Below are 17,434 nucleotides of genomic sequence, written 5' to 3'. Positions count from 1 at the left end.
TTGTATATATGTATTTATGCAAATATGAAAATTTTGCTTGAATATTTAAATAATGAAAAGCAGGTAACAATCCTATGAAGTTTGCTTATATGTTTAGTTGAAGGAGTAGTATACCAGTAAACTCCAGACTTGCAAACTATATCATATAAAGATGTACATAATCTACCAATCATCCAATCACATTGTTAGTGAAATTAGCAAATTTTATGCAATGATGCATTGATCATTTCCTTTTTTGATCATTTGATCAGTGATCATTTCTTCTTTTTGATTATTTGCCTTTCATTTTGAACAATGGTATTTTGTGCTTTTTCTTCCCATAACAGATCCTTAAACCACTCACCTTTGCCCTATTTCATTTGGACTCTAGGTTCTTAAAGAAAAGGATGAATTGAAGAGCCAGCTCCTTTCAACTATGCACCAGATGGAAAATCTTCAAAAGGAACTGACAGATGTTCTTGAGAAAAGGGCCAGACAAGAAGAGGAGCTGCACTCTAAAGAAATGAAACTCAGTGAAGCTAGATCCTTGCAGATGGCTTTTGAACAAGATACCAGAGATGTTAGAAAAACTGTGGATAACCTTGAGAACAAACTGCAAAAGGAGAGCCTAATACAGACTCAAATAAGAACTGAAAAACAGCATTTAGAGGAAGAACTTGCAAATATCAACGTGATCCATGAAAAGGATCAAGCAAGATTGTCAGAGATGCAAGAGGTTATAAAAAACTTGAGTGCTGTTCGGGCTGACTTGGCCAATCAAGTAGCAGAAGAGAAGAAATCCAAAAAAGAAATGGCGAAATTAGTGATGGAACTTCAGAAGCAAATAGAGTCTGTTCAGGAGGAGATGACTACAATCAATAAGCAATTGAAACTGGAAAGAGATGTCCACAAACAGGAGCTAGGAGAACTTCAGTCAGAATTGAAGCAGATGAAAACTAAACATGATCAAAGTGTCCAAGAGATGATGAAGCTATTCAACCAAGAAAAAGAGGAGGCAGTTAATCACATTGGAAAGTTGAAGGTATCTCTGAGATGGTCAACATCTAGTCATTATTATTGCATAGTATGGTATAGATGGGATTTAATGAAGTCGGGTTCTGATGAATTGCTGGCTGAACAGTGTGATACTTGGGGTAATATTTTATGTGGCTGTTGACCTTTACCAAAATTATTTTGTTTTTACATATTGTCTAACTTATTTTTTTGTTTTAAAGAAAGAGCTGTATAGGCAAGACTGGATGAATGGTTATCATAATCTGAAAATTTTACACAAGGCAGGTGCAGTATTGAGAACAGAGAAGAGTTTTGTGGGATCAGGCCATAGGCCCATCTAATCCAATATTCTGTATCACATAGTAAACAATTGACTACATTAGGAAACATATAGATTTGGACCTCCTTCCATAATCACTTTTGAGTCATTAGCATTTAAGGCAAGAAGATAGTATAGAACCATCAATATTAGTAGTCACAGTATATTAATCCTCCATGAATCTTTCCATACCTTTAAAAAAATATCCAAATTGGCTACCATTATTATAGTTGTTAGTAGCAAATTCTAATTTAACTATGTACTCTGGGGGGGGGGGGGGAGACACTCTATCAGTTCTGAACATCCTTACATTTAGTTCAAACTAGACAACCAATGTCCCATTGGGTTGTCTTTTCAGAGATATGTCCTTACCTGAACAGAGAAGCAGAATGACTATGGTGGGTTAAAAAAAGCAGTAGGAATGGGAGCAACCTCCAACTTGTCAGCCTCTATATCATTTTCTTGCTATCGGCTGCCATAGTAACGGGAGGAGGAGGGGGTTTCGGTTTTTGGGAGGGGAAGTGTGCTGGAGGAGATATCTCGGAGTGAAGAGGGAGTTTTGTTCTCGCCATCTTCTGTGCATGCTGAATGGAGTTGTTTAGGCCTGGTCAAGTCAACTGTCTCTGCATACCAGATGGATTAAGCCACCTGAAGATGCACCCCACATGACACCCTTGGAGGCTGGAGATTGGACATTCAGCTTGGGGTTGTTGCGGGGGAGGGTAAACTTTTGATACAATTTCGCACCTTTAGCCTCAGATCTTGCTTTATTTTCGTTGCTTTCACTTCATATTCAGTAAAAGTATATTTTCTCTGAAACAATGGAGTTGGGGGTTTCCTTTCTTAAATTTTGAAGAAGGCACATCTGACATAAATTCATGCTGACTTCCTCATTGAATTTCCTTGTGGGAAGCTGGCAGGAAGCATAAGAAATTTTTCTTCCTTTCTCTTCCTTCTCTTTCTTCCTGTCATTCTGTCATTATCTCCATCCCACAAACGCCTGCTGGCTTCCCCATTTACTTTGCTTCTGGAAAGCTTCCAGGAAGAAAGTCACTGGAGAATCTAAAATAAAACACTGCTGGATGGGGGAAGGAAAAAAGATGTGCAGAGGTGTAGGTCGGGAATGATATGGGTGTTGTTCAAGAGGTTCCATGTGGCTTGAGAACAATTGTATAGATGGTATAAATCAGAAAGGGTAAGTGAGGGTTTATATCATCAGTCTATTATGGAGTTATGGTGGCACAGTGGTTAAAATGCAGGTTTGCAGGCTGACTCTGCCCACCTCCAGGAGTCAATCCTGACTGGCTCAAGATTGACTCATCCATCCTTTCAAGCTTGGTAAAATGGGGACCCAGATTGTCAGGGCAATAGGCTCACTCTGTAAAGCACTTAGAGAGGACTATAAAGCACTTATGAAGTGGTATATAAGTCTAAGTGCTATAACTATTAAGTGACCCTTTTCCTTCCTTTATTCCAAGTAATAAAATTTCTGAATAGAGGAGATGCTTTAGCTATGCCATCAATACTCTAAATGTAATCTCTCTATGGGCTTTACTGTATAAAAGATGTAGATAATTATATTGATAATTCTGTTTGAATTCTCCTTCTAATGATTCAAAGCATAGAATTTGCCTTTTTAACATTGGATTGTCATTGTGCTGTCTGTTGTGATTCCAAACTGTCTTTCCTGACCCATCATTGCCTGTTTTGGTCCCATTCATTTATGGGAAATGTTGGTGGAAAGCATCTGGTCAGATTAGTACTAACAGTATAAACCACGGGTGTCAAACTCGCAGTGTCACGTTGCTGTCACGTGACGTTTTGTGACATTTTTCCCCTCTGCAGAGCTGGGGTGGGCATGTCCTGCGCATGATGCAGCCAGCCCGTGGGCTGCCAGTTTTACACCTCTGGTATAAACTGTTCATTATTATATAACATTTCAGTTATTTCTATAAATATTTTATGTTTAATAAATCAGAATAAATTGAGTTAAAATACCATTTTTCACTATTTAGTTATTGTATTGACAATAAATAAACCAGATGGGGATTTAGTTTGAAAAAAAAAAGTTAAAATTTGATTTCAAACTTGCTTTTATTTTTATGCTATATTTTCTCTTTACCACAGTTGTAGTTTCACTCTTACTTACTTGTCTGGATAAACCTGTTTCCTCCCTTAATAAAAGTGGGAATCTATTGGGTGTGAAGAAACATCAATGAGTACAAGAGAATTTTTTTAAACAGTATTTTCCTGTAAATATCTGTACCATTCATATGAAATATCAAACACTTCATTTCTTGTCTGGTTTCCTTCCAATAGTCAGAACTTACAGAAGAAAGAAATTTTGTAAAAGCTCATCGTCGGCAAGTAGAAAAAATGAAAATCGAATGCGATAAGCTGTCATTGGAGCTAACCCACAAGGAAGAAGAAAATGCAAAAATTAAGCGAAAATGCAACATAATAAAACAGGAATTGGACGAAAAGGTAAAAGTAAAATATGAAGCTTTGTAATAAAAGAGTATCTGTTCAAAGGAAAAACCAAGTTTACGATGTAAGAAATATTTATTTTTTAAAGATGTAAATGTCTATCTTTCCAGTCTTTTTAGTTTACTCTTCCATTTTCTCCAAATGCAAAAAGAAAACATTGCACAAAGAAAGTCTTCTTGAATTTGATATGTATTTATCTAATTGTATATACTGCTGCATAATAAAGATGGTGACCACAGACTATTACATGAAACACTCTGATATCGTAATTCTGAGTATTGATCCACCGTTGAGGTCCTATAGTTGAGGCATGAGAAAATTGCTTATGAAAGTCTGCTCAAAAAGTTTCAGATTTGCATCATACTAAATTCCAAACTTGTGCTCTGCCAAATCAAGTATACACTGATAAGATATTTTTTTCTAAAAATAAAATATTATTAGGAGTGATTTGAGTTTATAAATAGATATTCCCTTAATCGCTAGCAGCATTTTAATGTTCAAAAATTGTCTGACATGCTATTGTTTATTATTATATTTATATCCCAATCTTATTTTGTATAATTAAGGTAGCAAACCTTAATAAATTTAAGGTAGCTAATTCTTTTTTTCCCCACAACAACATTCCTGTGGGATAAATTAGGCTGATGCAGAGGGAATCACCTGGGCCTTATCTTGGACCTTAACCACTACACCAAATTGGCTAAAAAACTACAGCCACCCAACATGGGACTTGAATCCACAACCTTGTGATTGAGGGCCATGCTCTAACTAATGAGCTAGCAAGGGTTTTTTTGAGATCAGATTAGTTATTCCTAATTGATATTGTTAAATTACATTTTGTTATTACACATAGCATACTGTCATGGGAGATCAAAGGATAGAATTGTAAACTGCCTTGAGTTGCAAGAGGTATAAACATGTAATTTATGAATTCAAAAAATTCAAAACTGAGGCCTACAAAGAAAGAAAGAAATGCCATCAAGTGTGGATTAGTAATTTAGTTCAGAAAATAAATGACCTGCTTTAGATCAGTGCATTTGAATTGTCATAGGTACAAAGAATTTAACATTTGCCAATGTTTCAATGTGCGATTTTTCCCCCTTCCTGTGATGGTGACTCCAGCCCCAGTTTAAAATAAAAAAGAGTTATTTTAAGGAATAGCTTTGCATTAAGGTAAGAGGTGTTGCTAGCTCTTTTGAAAAAAAAGGTAGTAAACTAAGAAAGTGTTTCCTTCCATTGTGCACTGTTAATGTATTTGAATGATAATTGTACGTGTGAATTTAGGTGGACCTGAGTAGGTAAGGTAGAGAAAGGCTATATACCAATTTTTTCTAGAATGTGAGAGTATGTATATATGTATGTTGACAAACGTGTCAGAACATTTTCTTCAGACTGAAGAAGGTTCTTGGAGAAATAGTAAAATGTTTCAAGCTGACAAGAAAAGTTCAGTTGTCACATGTCCATAGTTAGATACAAAAATGGCCTAATTACTTTATGAAAAATACTAATGTACTCCAATGCCCTTACCCTCGCTCGCTCTACTAAACAAATAATGAAAAAAAAAGTTTATCTGGTTTGCCTTTGTCTAGCTCTGCTACATAGCAACATTTTCCTTTCCAGGATTTTGTTTCCCATTAGAGCAGGGATGTCAAACTCGATTTCATTTAGGGCCACGCCAGGGTCGTGTTTGACCTCAGGGGGGCTGGGATGTGTGTGGCCAGGGTGGGCATGGCCAGCTTGATGTCACTCCTGTTGGGGGAGCCTGTGGCGGCCCAACACTCTGCAGTACGCAGCCCTCCCGAGCTCCGTTTTCACTGACAGAGTGTTGCGGGAGGCCGTGGCAGCCAAAAATAGAGCTTGGAAGCCTGTTTTCGCTGGCAGAAGCATTGCAGGCCGGTCCTTCCCTTCTTCCAGGGAAATCCCGTGGGCCAGATCTAAGTACTCCGCGGGCCATATCTGGCCCCCGGGCCTTGAGTTTGACACCACTGCATTATAGCGTCCTTTGCAAACTAAAAGTTTAGATAGTTTCTCTGTTGTTCATTGGCATATTCTTTTTCTCTATTGTTCATTGGCATATTCTTCAGGGTTTTTTTTAACCTTCTCAGTTGTTTTCTTTTAGCATGATTTTCCGAGAGGGCTCAACTTAAAACAATGGACATCTTTCTTCTACTCTAGCCTTTTATAGTTTAATACTTCTGGTAATGCCATGAAATTCTTTATTCTTACTAAGTATTCTGTGGAAAGTAATAGAAATAGGCAGAGGGACTTAACAGGCTTCAAGTTTATTACCAAGACGTGACAAATTTATAACGTGATGTTCCAATGAAACCTTTGAAACAAAAACATTCTGCCCTTTTTAAAAAATAAAAATGTAGGTTCATCCTGTAATTTGAAGAACTCGGAGATAGCATCCCATAGGAAATTGCTAATGGTTTTCCATGTTCTCCGGTGGGTTACACAACTATAACATTGCTTAAACATTTGGCTCGTAAATAAAAGTACTAGTGCATTCCAGCAATTTCCAAAGGCTGTCCAGGCCAAGCTGTGTTTGGATTTGCACTTTTTGATGACAGGTTTTCTAATGACTCTTCTTCCTGCATGGATATAATTAAAGAGAGAATAAGAGAGCACAAAGTCTACTTTTACCAAATCAAAATATTTCCCTGGGTAAAACAGACCCACGATTGGATTCTTACTATTGTGTTCTTTGGATCAGAGCATAGCAGCTGCTCAAAGCTAACTCTTTATAATGTCAAAAGAAAAAAAATGATCAAATGAGAAAATGTCAAACAAGGATTCATTTTTGAGAACTTGATCAGAGGACTGCATTCTGGTTTTCATTTCCTTGGGAGCTTTTTTTTGTGTGAGTTATTTATTAAATATGTTTTCTTTATATCCCTAGGAGGTGGTGAGAAAATGAACCTTTGACCTAATCTAAAATTATGTAAATGAACATCTTTGGAGTTTATCCTCCTACTCCGCATCCCATCATGGCTTTCTTTTGTAAAATAAAGGCAATACACAAGCAAAATCATTGCATAGAGCTGTATGAGGAACATTAAATAGTTTACAGTTATCTTTTTTTCTCCTGTAATCCTAGAGAACAGTTATATTCAATATGGGCAGATTTCAGTGTTACAAAATGAACTCAAAGTGGCCATGTGAAGATCCCCAATGTATGCAGGGAGTTTCAGTAGTGGAAATGATGTACATCTCCATGGCTTGGTTGTTTGCAAGTTACCCTGTGTGAGTTGGGCAGCTATATAAATTGATTTATTAAATAAATTTTATTGCTTAACTAGGTATCATTAACCAACTAGGAAGTTGCCTTGTTGGGTAATGAAACATCTGCAAGTAAATAACCAAATTCAAAAGGCATCAAGAACTTCACATTTCAACACTGAACTGTATATATTCTCTGTTACGTCTTTTTCTCATTTGTTGTGAAATATATTGAGATTATCAACAATTGCTCATTACATGTAACTTCAACTGATTTATATTCAGTCATCTGAAAATTGCTAAACAAGCCACAGACTGATATGCCAACATCAAAATTCCATTTCCTCCTAGAAAATATCTCACATATGGTATGTACTATATGTGGTCTTGACAAAATTTTCTTACACTCAAATAACTAAAAATGTATTTGGAATGGAGGGAAGAATATGTTTTATATATATTGTAATAGTAATATCTAATACAAATTAAACTTAAAACACAGAATAGAAAGGATAAAAAGTGCAAAGAAAAAAGTAAAAATAGAAATTAAATAAAGAAATAAAAAAGTGTGTGTGTGTGTGTGTGTGTGTAAAGTGTCTTGCAACCTTTATGACAAGCATAAACTCTTTGCAATAGGACAATTGGTTTTCCTACCATAAAGACCCCATTAGCTGTTAAAGCTATTAAGTCTTGAAAAATTTCACTTTTCTATATTTAAATTTATAACAATATTGGTGATTGTAGATGGTTTTTTAAATTAGTACTTGGCGATATAGTAATTCTTCAGCAGATGGACTGTGCTCCTGTGACTTACAAGGCTAGATACACTTTAAAACAATATGGAATATGGAAGTTAGCATCCATTTCCTACAAAGAAGAGATACATTTAAAATGAAATCCTCTCCCATTACTATGGATCTAAGTCACGAATGGGTCACAGTGTTTTCTATTAGCTGAGGGATGCCATTAGGTAATCACATACAGTTAGTAGTTATGGAAATTCATTTCTGTTTGAATACAAAAGAAAATTCTCTGGCTATTTGTTATTATCATAATAAATATTGTTATGGTCATAACAAATGAAATACCAATGCATGAAACATAGAGCCTACAAGATAGTATGGCTCTAGATATCAGTAATGAGAAGTGCAGTAGAAGAATGCAGTCCTATTTTAGCTTGCTGGAAACTACTGACTATTGAGGGGGAAAGGTTGTAGGCTAACTGGAGCTTGAGAATGATCCAGCAGGAGATACTGGGTTTGTTGTTGCCCTTGGAACTGATCTATTCTGAAATGATTCCACCTCTTATTTCTGCTTGGGCTTTAACATGCTCTCTCCATAGATATGAGGCCAAAGATGTTATATGAGAGACTTTGCATTGGAACTTCATGCACCTCATGATGTGCGGTAATAAGCTGCTGTGTTACCTGGCACTTTATTTTAAGGTAGTTTGATTGTAGGGACAAGAAGTGGGATGCTTTTCCTTGAAAACTGTTAGGAGATGTTAGCTTATGCTACTCATTTTAGTCATTTACGCATAGTGTGATGCTAGTACAAAGATTGTAGAGCTGAATTTAGAGCATGTATCAATGCTAGCCCAAAGATTTAGAAAAACCATGAGTTTCTCCTTCTCTCAATTTAGCTGACAACTTTTGCTCATACTTCCCACAGTTTTATTGATTTGATATGATCTGTAAAAAAAATAAAAAAGATTTTTTCATTCTTAAAAATGCCAATGCGGTTTGATCTCAACAATAATGGCACTTTAACAAGGGCACTGAAAGGGATGGTCTTAGCTTCTTTGCAGTAATACTATCACTACTTCCATAGATGACAATTGCACTCATTTCAACCTCTCCCTGTACAGCTTTATTAGTGGCAGCAACAAGTTTCAGAATTTTCTAGCAGGAGGTGATTTTTCTCAGTGGCACGGTACCAGTTAACTTCCACAGTGCAACATCTAATTGATGTATCAAGCAGGTACCAGTTAACTTCCACAGTGCAACATCTAATTGATGTATCAAGCAGTAAATTTTGAGTGTTTAAAATGGCAGCAACTTGCTGTCAAAGTTTAATCTTCAGCAGATATTCCACTCTGAAATACTCGGAAACTCAGATGGGGTGCCATTGGAAAGATGTGCTTGTTTTAATGCCTTTGAAATCTCTTGAGCCTGGTTCTTACCAAGTCTTGAGCTAGTATTAGCTCTGGCAAACTGAGGATTTTGATTAAATGTAGATCATTCCCACCAATCTTTATTATCCTCCTCTTACATTGAATGATTGCAAAACTCCTGTCTTCCTAATGGACAAAATGCAAAGATAGGAATGCTCTGCATATAATTCTTCTGCCCAACATATATTGATGCTTTAAACTAAGCTGTTGTGAGTGAGATGTTTGTGTCAGGCAAAAGCTGTCAACTAAGAAAACTAGCACTGAAGTGTAAAATTAAACAATTTTGCTTTGAAATAAATCTTCAGATATTGGATATGAGCTGTTCTGTGGGTTCTGCTTATTTGCTGGATGGAAGAATTTACAGAGAGCTCCAGTGACTTTTTTTTTGCCAATTCTGAAAGCTAGAAGTGCAAACTACAGTAAATGGCAATAACAATTATTTCCACCCTGTCTTCCCTGGAATAGCTGCTACTTTTGCTGACTAAAGAGTATGTAGATTACGTTGACGCTTTGCTAACTTGTTTATTCCATGATGTAAACTGTGTCCACTCTGGCTCAACTTTCCTTTCTACTGAAATGCCAACTTAACTCTGAACCACTAATACACTAAATACTGTTAATATAATTGTAGCTGAAATGTGAGAGAGCCTGGTGGGAATTTATTTTTTTGTCAATCAAATTTCAGTACCTGCCATGTCACCTAAATGACTCTCTCTCTCCATACCTCTGGGTTTTCTGGTCACCTATTTCATTTGAAATTAGTATCTTCTAAAAAAATTCAAGACTATGGCCTGCAGCCGAATGTTTTAATTTCAGCCTTCTTGCCTTCTTGTTTTCATTCCTTTCTGGGATTCAACTTTGGTTCGGTTCACTTCTGTATGCTTTTATGCCATATTTAATTTATAAATATTAACTTTTTAATAACCATGTTTTTTATTATTATGGAAGAAAATATTTGAGTTTGAGAAGAAAATCCCTAAGTTTGAAATATTTACTAAACTATTCAAAAAACAACTTGATTGAATCTAAACAATGAGGGTTAAGGATGATTTAGAGTTCATTATAGGTACAATACTGCTCCAGCAGTGCTCCATCTTATATGTTTCTACTCACTTTCTGGGATGTTGCTGCTTCAGAGAAGAAAATCCGTCCTAAACTATACTGCACAAGAAATAATTCAAATATAAACTATGGAAAAATGCAAATACCTTGATAATAGTCTTACCTGTCATTGTTTCCCAGCTGAAAAAAGTACAGTGGAGGCTAGTGGCTTCTAGATCTTCAATGGCGTTGTGTCTACCTGCCATAGGTATAGGCTAAGTAAATGCTTTATTGCAAACCTGGCTTACTTAGATGCACAAACATGCTCTACTAGCCGTTTGTTTGAGTTGTCAAATTCATGAAGGCTGATCAACTCACAATGATTCTACATGATATACAGATATTTTCAGTAGCATTTTCCCCTTGAATTTCTTAACCATGGGAAATCGATTTATTTGAAAAGTGATTCTTGAAAATAATTTACATCCAAACATGTGGAAATTGTAACTGCAATGCTGGGGTTATAAGGAGTTTCTGTAATTAGTATTGCAGACTTTCTGCAGACTTGTAAAGTGGTTTTCAACAACCTATGCTAATAATATTTCTAGCACTTTATAAAATAACAGCTTTCTACTGTTGAAACTTTGAGGCATTTTAGTTCAGGAATTGCTATCCGTCATATGGAAAGCAATGAAGTTACAGTAAATGTATAATCTGACTGCATTGTGCAAAAGATGAAGTACTTAATGTGCCAATTTTGCTTAAAATGTTGCACACAATCTTTCATGTATTATATCTTTGTTAGGTTACACTTTGGTCTTCCAAAATGTTTGGAAAAATAATAAGTGCCTTCACACACACATTCTGATATACATATACAAATATGGAGTTCGACTATAAAATATAGTGTTATTTTATCCGACCTTTGATCATTTCCATGTGATAAACATGAGAGGAAGAATCCTTCTTTAGTCTGTTCCAGCCATTCTCCAACACAGACTTCATAGTGCAGAGTTGGTTGATATATAAATAAGAAGTGACAGTGTGTCCATACTATAAAGAAATCATCAACCATTATCTCTTCCCCCTCCCCGTCCCATCATCCCTGGAGTCCTGATCCATACACCCAAATCTCAAATCCAGGATTTTACTGTTGCTATACCAAGAGATTGTTAGCTTTTATGGAATTGGCTGGAACTTCATATATTGAAATTATAGTTTATGTTTCTTACTCTGTTTTTCCTTGCTTTAAAGGGGGAAATGAATTAGAATTATCCTGTATACTTAAAAGAGACAAAGTGTATTTAATTTTCTTACCTTTGTTTGTCACGTTCCAAATGAAAATAGCTGTCAGGAACTCTAAATGCTATCAGATGAGCTGCTACTATTGCTGCTTAATTTCCATGATGAGAGTAATGACAATTAGTACTGTCTGGCACTGCCTGAAGCTCTTAGAAACCTTGGATATGCCCCCTATAATTGAACAGACAGATAGATTGCAATAAGTAGATCAGAATATTTCTTTTGCTCTACTAATTTGATTTTTGTTTTTTGTTTTTTGCTTTTTGCATTCATATTAAAATCTCAGAGTCTGTCCTTACAACAACAATCTTGTGAAATATTTTTGGCATAGATAAAATGATTAATCCAAAATTAGACATTTCCAGGTCAATTGGGGAACTGAACCATGATCTTCCAGGTGCAGTCCAGAACTGAAAATACTATTTCACATTGTTACAATGTGTAACAACGTTTTTCATAATGTCCTCACCTCCATAAAGTTTGTCTTACACACACAAACAGACTCAAGAGCTGTTTGAAAGTGGTTGGCTTATTATTATTAATGTAGAAAAAAAATGTAAAATCACAGCTGTCAGTTCTTTAATGGATGTTGGCTTTCATATATCGTACAGCGAGTTCTTCCTAAGATTCCAGGGTGTTGTAATGTATCGATGTGGTATATGTGTGAATTCAAGCAATGCAGATTTTTGCAATTGAAAGATGGAAATTTTGTCAATGTGCAGATATTCTAATGTTGCCCAAGATTTTGGGGTATATGGTATCCAATTTGCCAATAATCACTGGGATCACCACAGCTGGTTTATGCCATGATGATTAATTTTTTAGATTTTTCAGATCTTTATATTTTGTGATTTTTTCCCCAATTTCTTGTATTATCTATTTTCTCCTGGAATTGTCACAATTATCAATATATTTTTCTTTTCAACCATAGTTAAATCTGGTATGTTATGAGCCAAGACTTTTATCAGTTTGTATTTGGAAATCCCACAATATTTTAACCTGCTCTTTTCATCTACTTTTTAAACTCTCTGTTCCCATCAATTTATCATTATTGGCACATGATAATTTTTATAAATGTTCCAGTGAATCATATAATAACAAAACCTAATTGATAATGAAACATCCTACAAAAGGGCAGCAACAGACAACTAAAGTCCAATTACCTGCCCGCTAATAACTTCCAAGTTTGTAACTGGTATGGTAACTGATGCAGTTCTACATCATTTAATTGAAAACAAGGTCTTTTCACCTGAGCAAAAAGGAAACTGTTCAAACAGCAGAGAAGACTCACTACTACAGTTTCTCATAGCACTGATTCCTTTGTCAACAATACTGAACAAGTCATGCCATAACTCTCAAACATCAAAAACATCTGCCAAGTTGTGGTATCCCATCTCCTTTGCATGGATGATCTGAACTTGTGTGGAAAATATCATCTGAAATAGAATCACTATACAACCAAAATATTGCAATGGAGTTTGGACTGGAGAAATGTGCCATCCTCACCTCTAATATGGGAAAAGCAGTGAAAATTGAAGGAATCAAGATTCTCTATGGAAATTACATCAAGGGTCTGGATAAAGAAAATAACTACAAATACCCGGGCATCCATCAAGCTGACAAAATCAAGCACACTGAAGTCAAGAAGAAGGTTAGAAGTGAATACATGAAAGTGAAGAGTTAAGATCTTATCCTAATTCAATGGAGGAAATACCATCAAGACAATGAACACCTGGGCAATTCCACTTATTAGATAGACAGGTAGAATAGTAAACTTGACCCAAAGAGAACAAAAAGCTCAGGATAGAAAGAACAGAAAAATAATGACATTGATGCAGGACCTTCATCAGCACAGCAGTGTTGACACAAGGAAAATAGGTGGGTGTGGAATGTTGCAAGTACACTGGACAGTTGAAGAAGAAAGGGCATTGGAATAATATCTGAAGGTCAGTGAAGAAGATCCACTGGTTAGTACATCATAAATGCTTAACTAAGTAGTGAAGAGACTAATGCTCCAGAACAACAAACGAAAGAAGAATAGAAAAGAGAAATGATAAGATAAAGTGTTAATTGGTCACTACATTAAAAATTAAGGGATGTGGTTGCTCAGTGGGTAAGACGCTGAGTGTGTCGATCAGAAAGGTCGGGAATTTAGTGGTTCGAATCCCTAGCACTGTGTAACAGAAGGAGCTCCCGTTACTTGTCCCAGTTTCTGCCAACCTAGCAGTTCTAAAGCATGTAAATATGCAAGTAGAAAAATAGGAACCACCTTTAGTGGGAAGGTAACAGCGTTCTGTGCGCCTTCGGCATTTAGTCATGCCGCCACATGACCATGGAGATGTCTTTGGACAACACTGGCTCTTCGGCTTTGAAACGTAGATGAGCACTGCTCCCTAGAGTCGGAAATGACTAGCATATATGAGTAAGGGGAACCTTTACCTTTACATTAAAAATAGCAGGCCAAGCGCAAGAAGATTTGACAGTGTCTAAGAGCAGGAAAATGCAGAAAGAGACAGAGGTCTAATTATGGCTGCACAAAACCAAACCTTATGAAAAAATACATATCAGATCAGAATTGAGAAGACAGAAGAGATAGAAAATGCAAAGATAGAAGAGGCTACCTAGTTAACTGCTCAAGATGTTCACACAGACACCTTGACTATAAAGCACATGACAAAGTAGCAACAACGGTGCATTTAAAAAGCTGCTAGAGAGAAGTTCCCTGAGGATATGCTCCAGCATGAGTCCAAAAGCTCAGAAGACTAAACCTCTGGTCCCGGTAACTGCCCCAGATTGGATCCTGCAACATTATCCTGGGACATGTATATTTGTTTTCATTTGTGAAAACAACTTAATAGAAAATGAAGAAGATAAAGTGCTCTGGGATTTTAGGATTCAAATGGACAAGAAACTGCCACTTAAACACTTCAGATTTTGCAAACATTGATAAGCAAAATCAGAAATTTGGATAGTGGAGATGGTAGTACCTGAAGACAGCAGAACAGAAAAGAAAGAAGTGGAGAAAATCACAAAATGCAAACATCTGCAAATAGAACTACTGTGACAAAAGAAAACAAAGGTAGTATATTTAGTAATAAGCATCTTGAGTGCTATCCCAAAAGTGGAGTACCACTTTAACACTATTAGCATTGACAAAATCACCATCAGTCAGTTGCCAAAGGCAGGTTTACTTGAAACAGCTTATATACTGCAATGATACCTTTAACACCATCAAATAATATCTGTCTGTTCCTTGCAAATGGTTCAACTACCATAGTGGATACAACTATTATGTACTCTGCTTAGTTGGAGATGAGTTCATTGGCTGTGGCTTAAGATCAAGAGAAAGAGAGAGAGAAAATAGACCATAAAAGAGTGCTAATTTGAGGGAAGAAGCTTTGCTGTCTTAATTTTGTCAAACTTGCAACAGGAAATCTGTGATTACGGTTTTGTTGATTGACCTGTTTTTTTGAAAACAATTTTCACTGAAGTCAAACTGGATAGCAATATTTGAAAGGTTTTAACTGTCCACACATTCTTCATCAAACAATATAATTAAACTGTAAAAGAAAAAAACTCTGGAAGAGGCTTGGTTGATGCGAGGATTGTGTTGTTAAAAGTTTTATTTGAAATATGAAGGTGTCTCCAGACATATAATTGGGTATTATCAGAGTCACAGAATGACTAAGAAGTATCTACATATTTCTGGAGATTTTTTTCCCCCCAATATTGAAAATATAGAGAAGACAATGTTTTCAGTGTACAATTGTCATGTTATTATATGTCATGGGCCCTTTTAGTTAAAGTGTTCCTTATTTTATTCTGTGGTTTTTCAAAGGTTTTTAGTTTGTAATGGTATCAGTTGCTGTTTTTATTTATTATTTATTTATCTGTTAAATTTATTTACCGCTTATCTTGCCGTGGGGCTACTCTAGGTAGCTAGAGTATTTTATTCTGTGACTGTGCTGCACTAAGTTGTAAATACACGATAAATTTATTGTTTCCACTTTGTTATTGTTTGCTTTAGAATAAAATAATAAATAGTGAAGATGATCACCTAAGGAGGTTGGATGGAGAGAGGCTTCAACTTCATGATCAACTACAAAGTCTGAAAACTGAACAGGAATCCATCTACCGTATGATAGGAAGTGAAGTCGATGCAACTTGTCAAGTCTTTTCAAGAGATTCTATGGAGAAAATGACAGTAATTATCTCAATTGTTCTTTTAATTTATTTATGCCTGGAATTTTATACTTTTTCTGTATTCCCAAGTGCTACAAGTGGGTCACAAAACAAAAATGAGGACATAAAATGTGAGACCAGTAAAGTATGACATGGAATGACCATATGGCAACTTAAAACTGAAGCAAGGTAAATTCAATAGAGGGGACAGCAGTTATTGAAGAAGCATTAAATTTATATTTATAATTGTGTAAGTAACAAAGCCAGAAAAAAAAAATCTTCAGCTTGCTCTGACAAGGTTAGATTGCCTGGGGACAATAGTCTGTAATTGTCGTGCCAGCATTATAAATGCCTTTTTTACTAGTTATCAGTCTTATGTCTTTGGCAAGGGCCCTGAAAGAAGAAACAATCTACATAGATCTCTGGTGGGTTCCGGATCCCATTGCAACTGGTACAGTGCAACAGAGCTGGGCGCCCACCACATGAACGTGTGCAGCATGAGCATGCGGTACTTACCGCCCGTGACGCTCTACGACGCCTCTGCAATGCTCCAGCTGCTTGGTGGAGTGCCGCATAGGTGCCGTATGCTCTGTGCGTGTGCGCAGAAGCCCCAAAAACTTCAAATACCAGTAAGGAGCACGGACGGGTTGGTGGGCTCTCGGGAGCACCATACTGGAACTGTATCTCGTGCTCCCGGCAGGTACCGGTACGCGTAACCCACCATTGACATAGATACATATGGAAGTCTTTTTAAATGTAATTGGTTGCTTCTTATTACTAAGAAACAACAAAGTGAATACTGCACTTCATATTATTCCATAGTTCTAAGAAATAGTGTATTATTCCTAGCTGTAACTCACTGTTAATCATATCTACTTTTGGCATGTTCTAACACCAGGTCTGTGATGGCCAGACATAGCAAATGGTCTGATTTTAAGAGAACATCTTAGCTGTTCTGTGATTGTCTCACTCTACAAATGATATTTTCACCAGTTAGCAATTAAATTTTCAAGAAACAGTTAATAAGATCATTTTTCCAGTCACCTATTTTTCTGTAGTTATCTCCAGCAAATAGTCCAGGAAAAAGTTTATCATCATACATGCAATTTGCTATTTATATGCTATTTTCTAAGATCGCCAGAACTTGTTTTAATAATTGGGTGACTTTGGAACAAATGACACCCTATTAATCCTGGTATGTTATGTGACCTCTCCAGTTGCAAGCGATATCATTTCAGCCTGGGAGAAAAACATAATTCTTTACCGTGCATGGATCCATTATGGTTTTTTTTAGTAATATAATATTAGAATCATATATTTATAATTTGGAATAGAATCTTACATGCTGTGTTTTTAGTTCACAGGGTGTGTCTGTAGTCTTCATGTGACAAATTTTTAGTAAACTTGTGCCAGGGTGTCTAATTTGGGATACTAAATCATGAAGATTATATTTTAATTTCTTTTTTATATTTTGTTCTATTGGTTTTATTTAAATGTGTATTTATATTACAAGCTTCTCAAAATGGTAGTTCTTAATTCATAGAAAACTTGAAAAAATAATTTTAACAGTTTTTCAGGTGCTATTAGATTTTCACTAATAATTCAGAAATAACTTTAAAATATCTATATTATGAACAATTTAACTTTGAAATGGTTAAAAAGAATCAGAATCAGAATAGTGCTGGAAGGGACTTTGGAGGTCTTGTAGTCCAGCT

General features: G+C 36.0%; 1 protein-coding gene and 1 long non-coding RNA gene across 6 annotated transcripts in view; one reads left to right on the top strand and one right to left on the bottom strand.

Annotated features, from left to right (window-relative positions):
* The window catches only part of CEP128 (centrosomal protein 128), a 190,554-nt gene that overhangs the window by 56,199 nt on the left and 116,921 nt on the right, over window positions 1-17,434 (top strand). For all 5 annotated transcript variants that reach the window (XM_087725051.1, XM_087725066.1, XM_087725042.1 and 2 more), the window contains exons 14-16: window positions 371-1,021; window positions 3,632-3,796; window positions 15,565-15,741. In XM_087725051.1, the coding sequence (XP_087581177.1) occupies window positions 371-1,021; window positions 3,632-3,796; window positions 15,565-15,741 (993 nt within the window). The remainder of the gene's footprint in view (window positions 1-370; window positions 1,022-3,631; window positions 3,797-15,564; window positions 15,742-17,434) is intronic.
* Window positions 6,063-11,706, bottom strand: LOC148049735 (uncharacterized). The gene is made up of 2 exons (XR_015697971.1): window positions 11,553-11,706; window positions 6,063-6,393 (listed from the first exon to the last, which is right to left on the bottom strand). It is a non-coding gene; the product is annotated as an uncharacterized LOC148049735 (long non-coding RNA).

Source organism: Thamnophis sirtalis, unplaced genomic scaffold (assembly GCF_051295495.1).
Source record: "Thamnophis sirtalis isolate CommonGarterSnake01/CBP01778 unplaced genomic scaffold, rThaSir2_p1.2 scaffold_1, whole genome shotgun sequence".
NCBI lineage: Eukaryota > Metazoa > Chordata > Lepidosauria > Squamata > Natricidae > Thamnophis > Thamnophis sirtalis.
The sequence above is the reverse complement of the archived record's forward strand: the minus strand, read 5'-3'. Positions and strand labels throughout refer to the sequence as shown.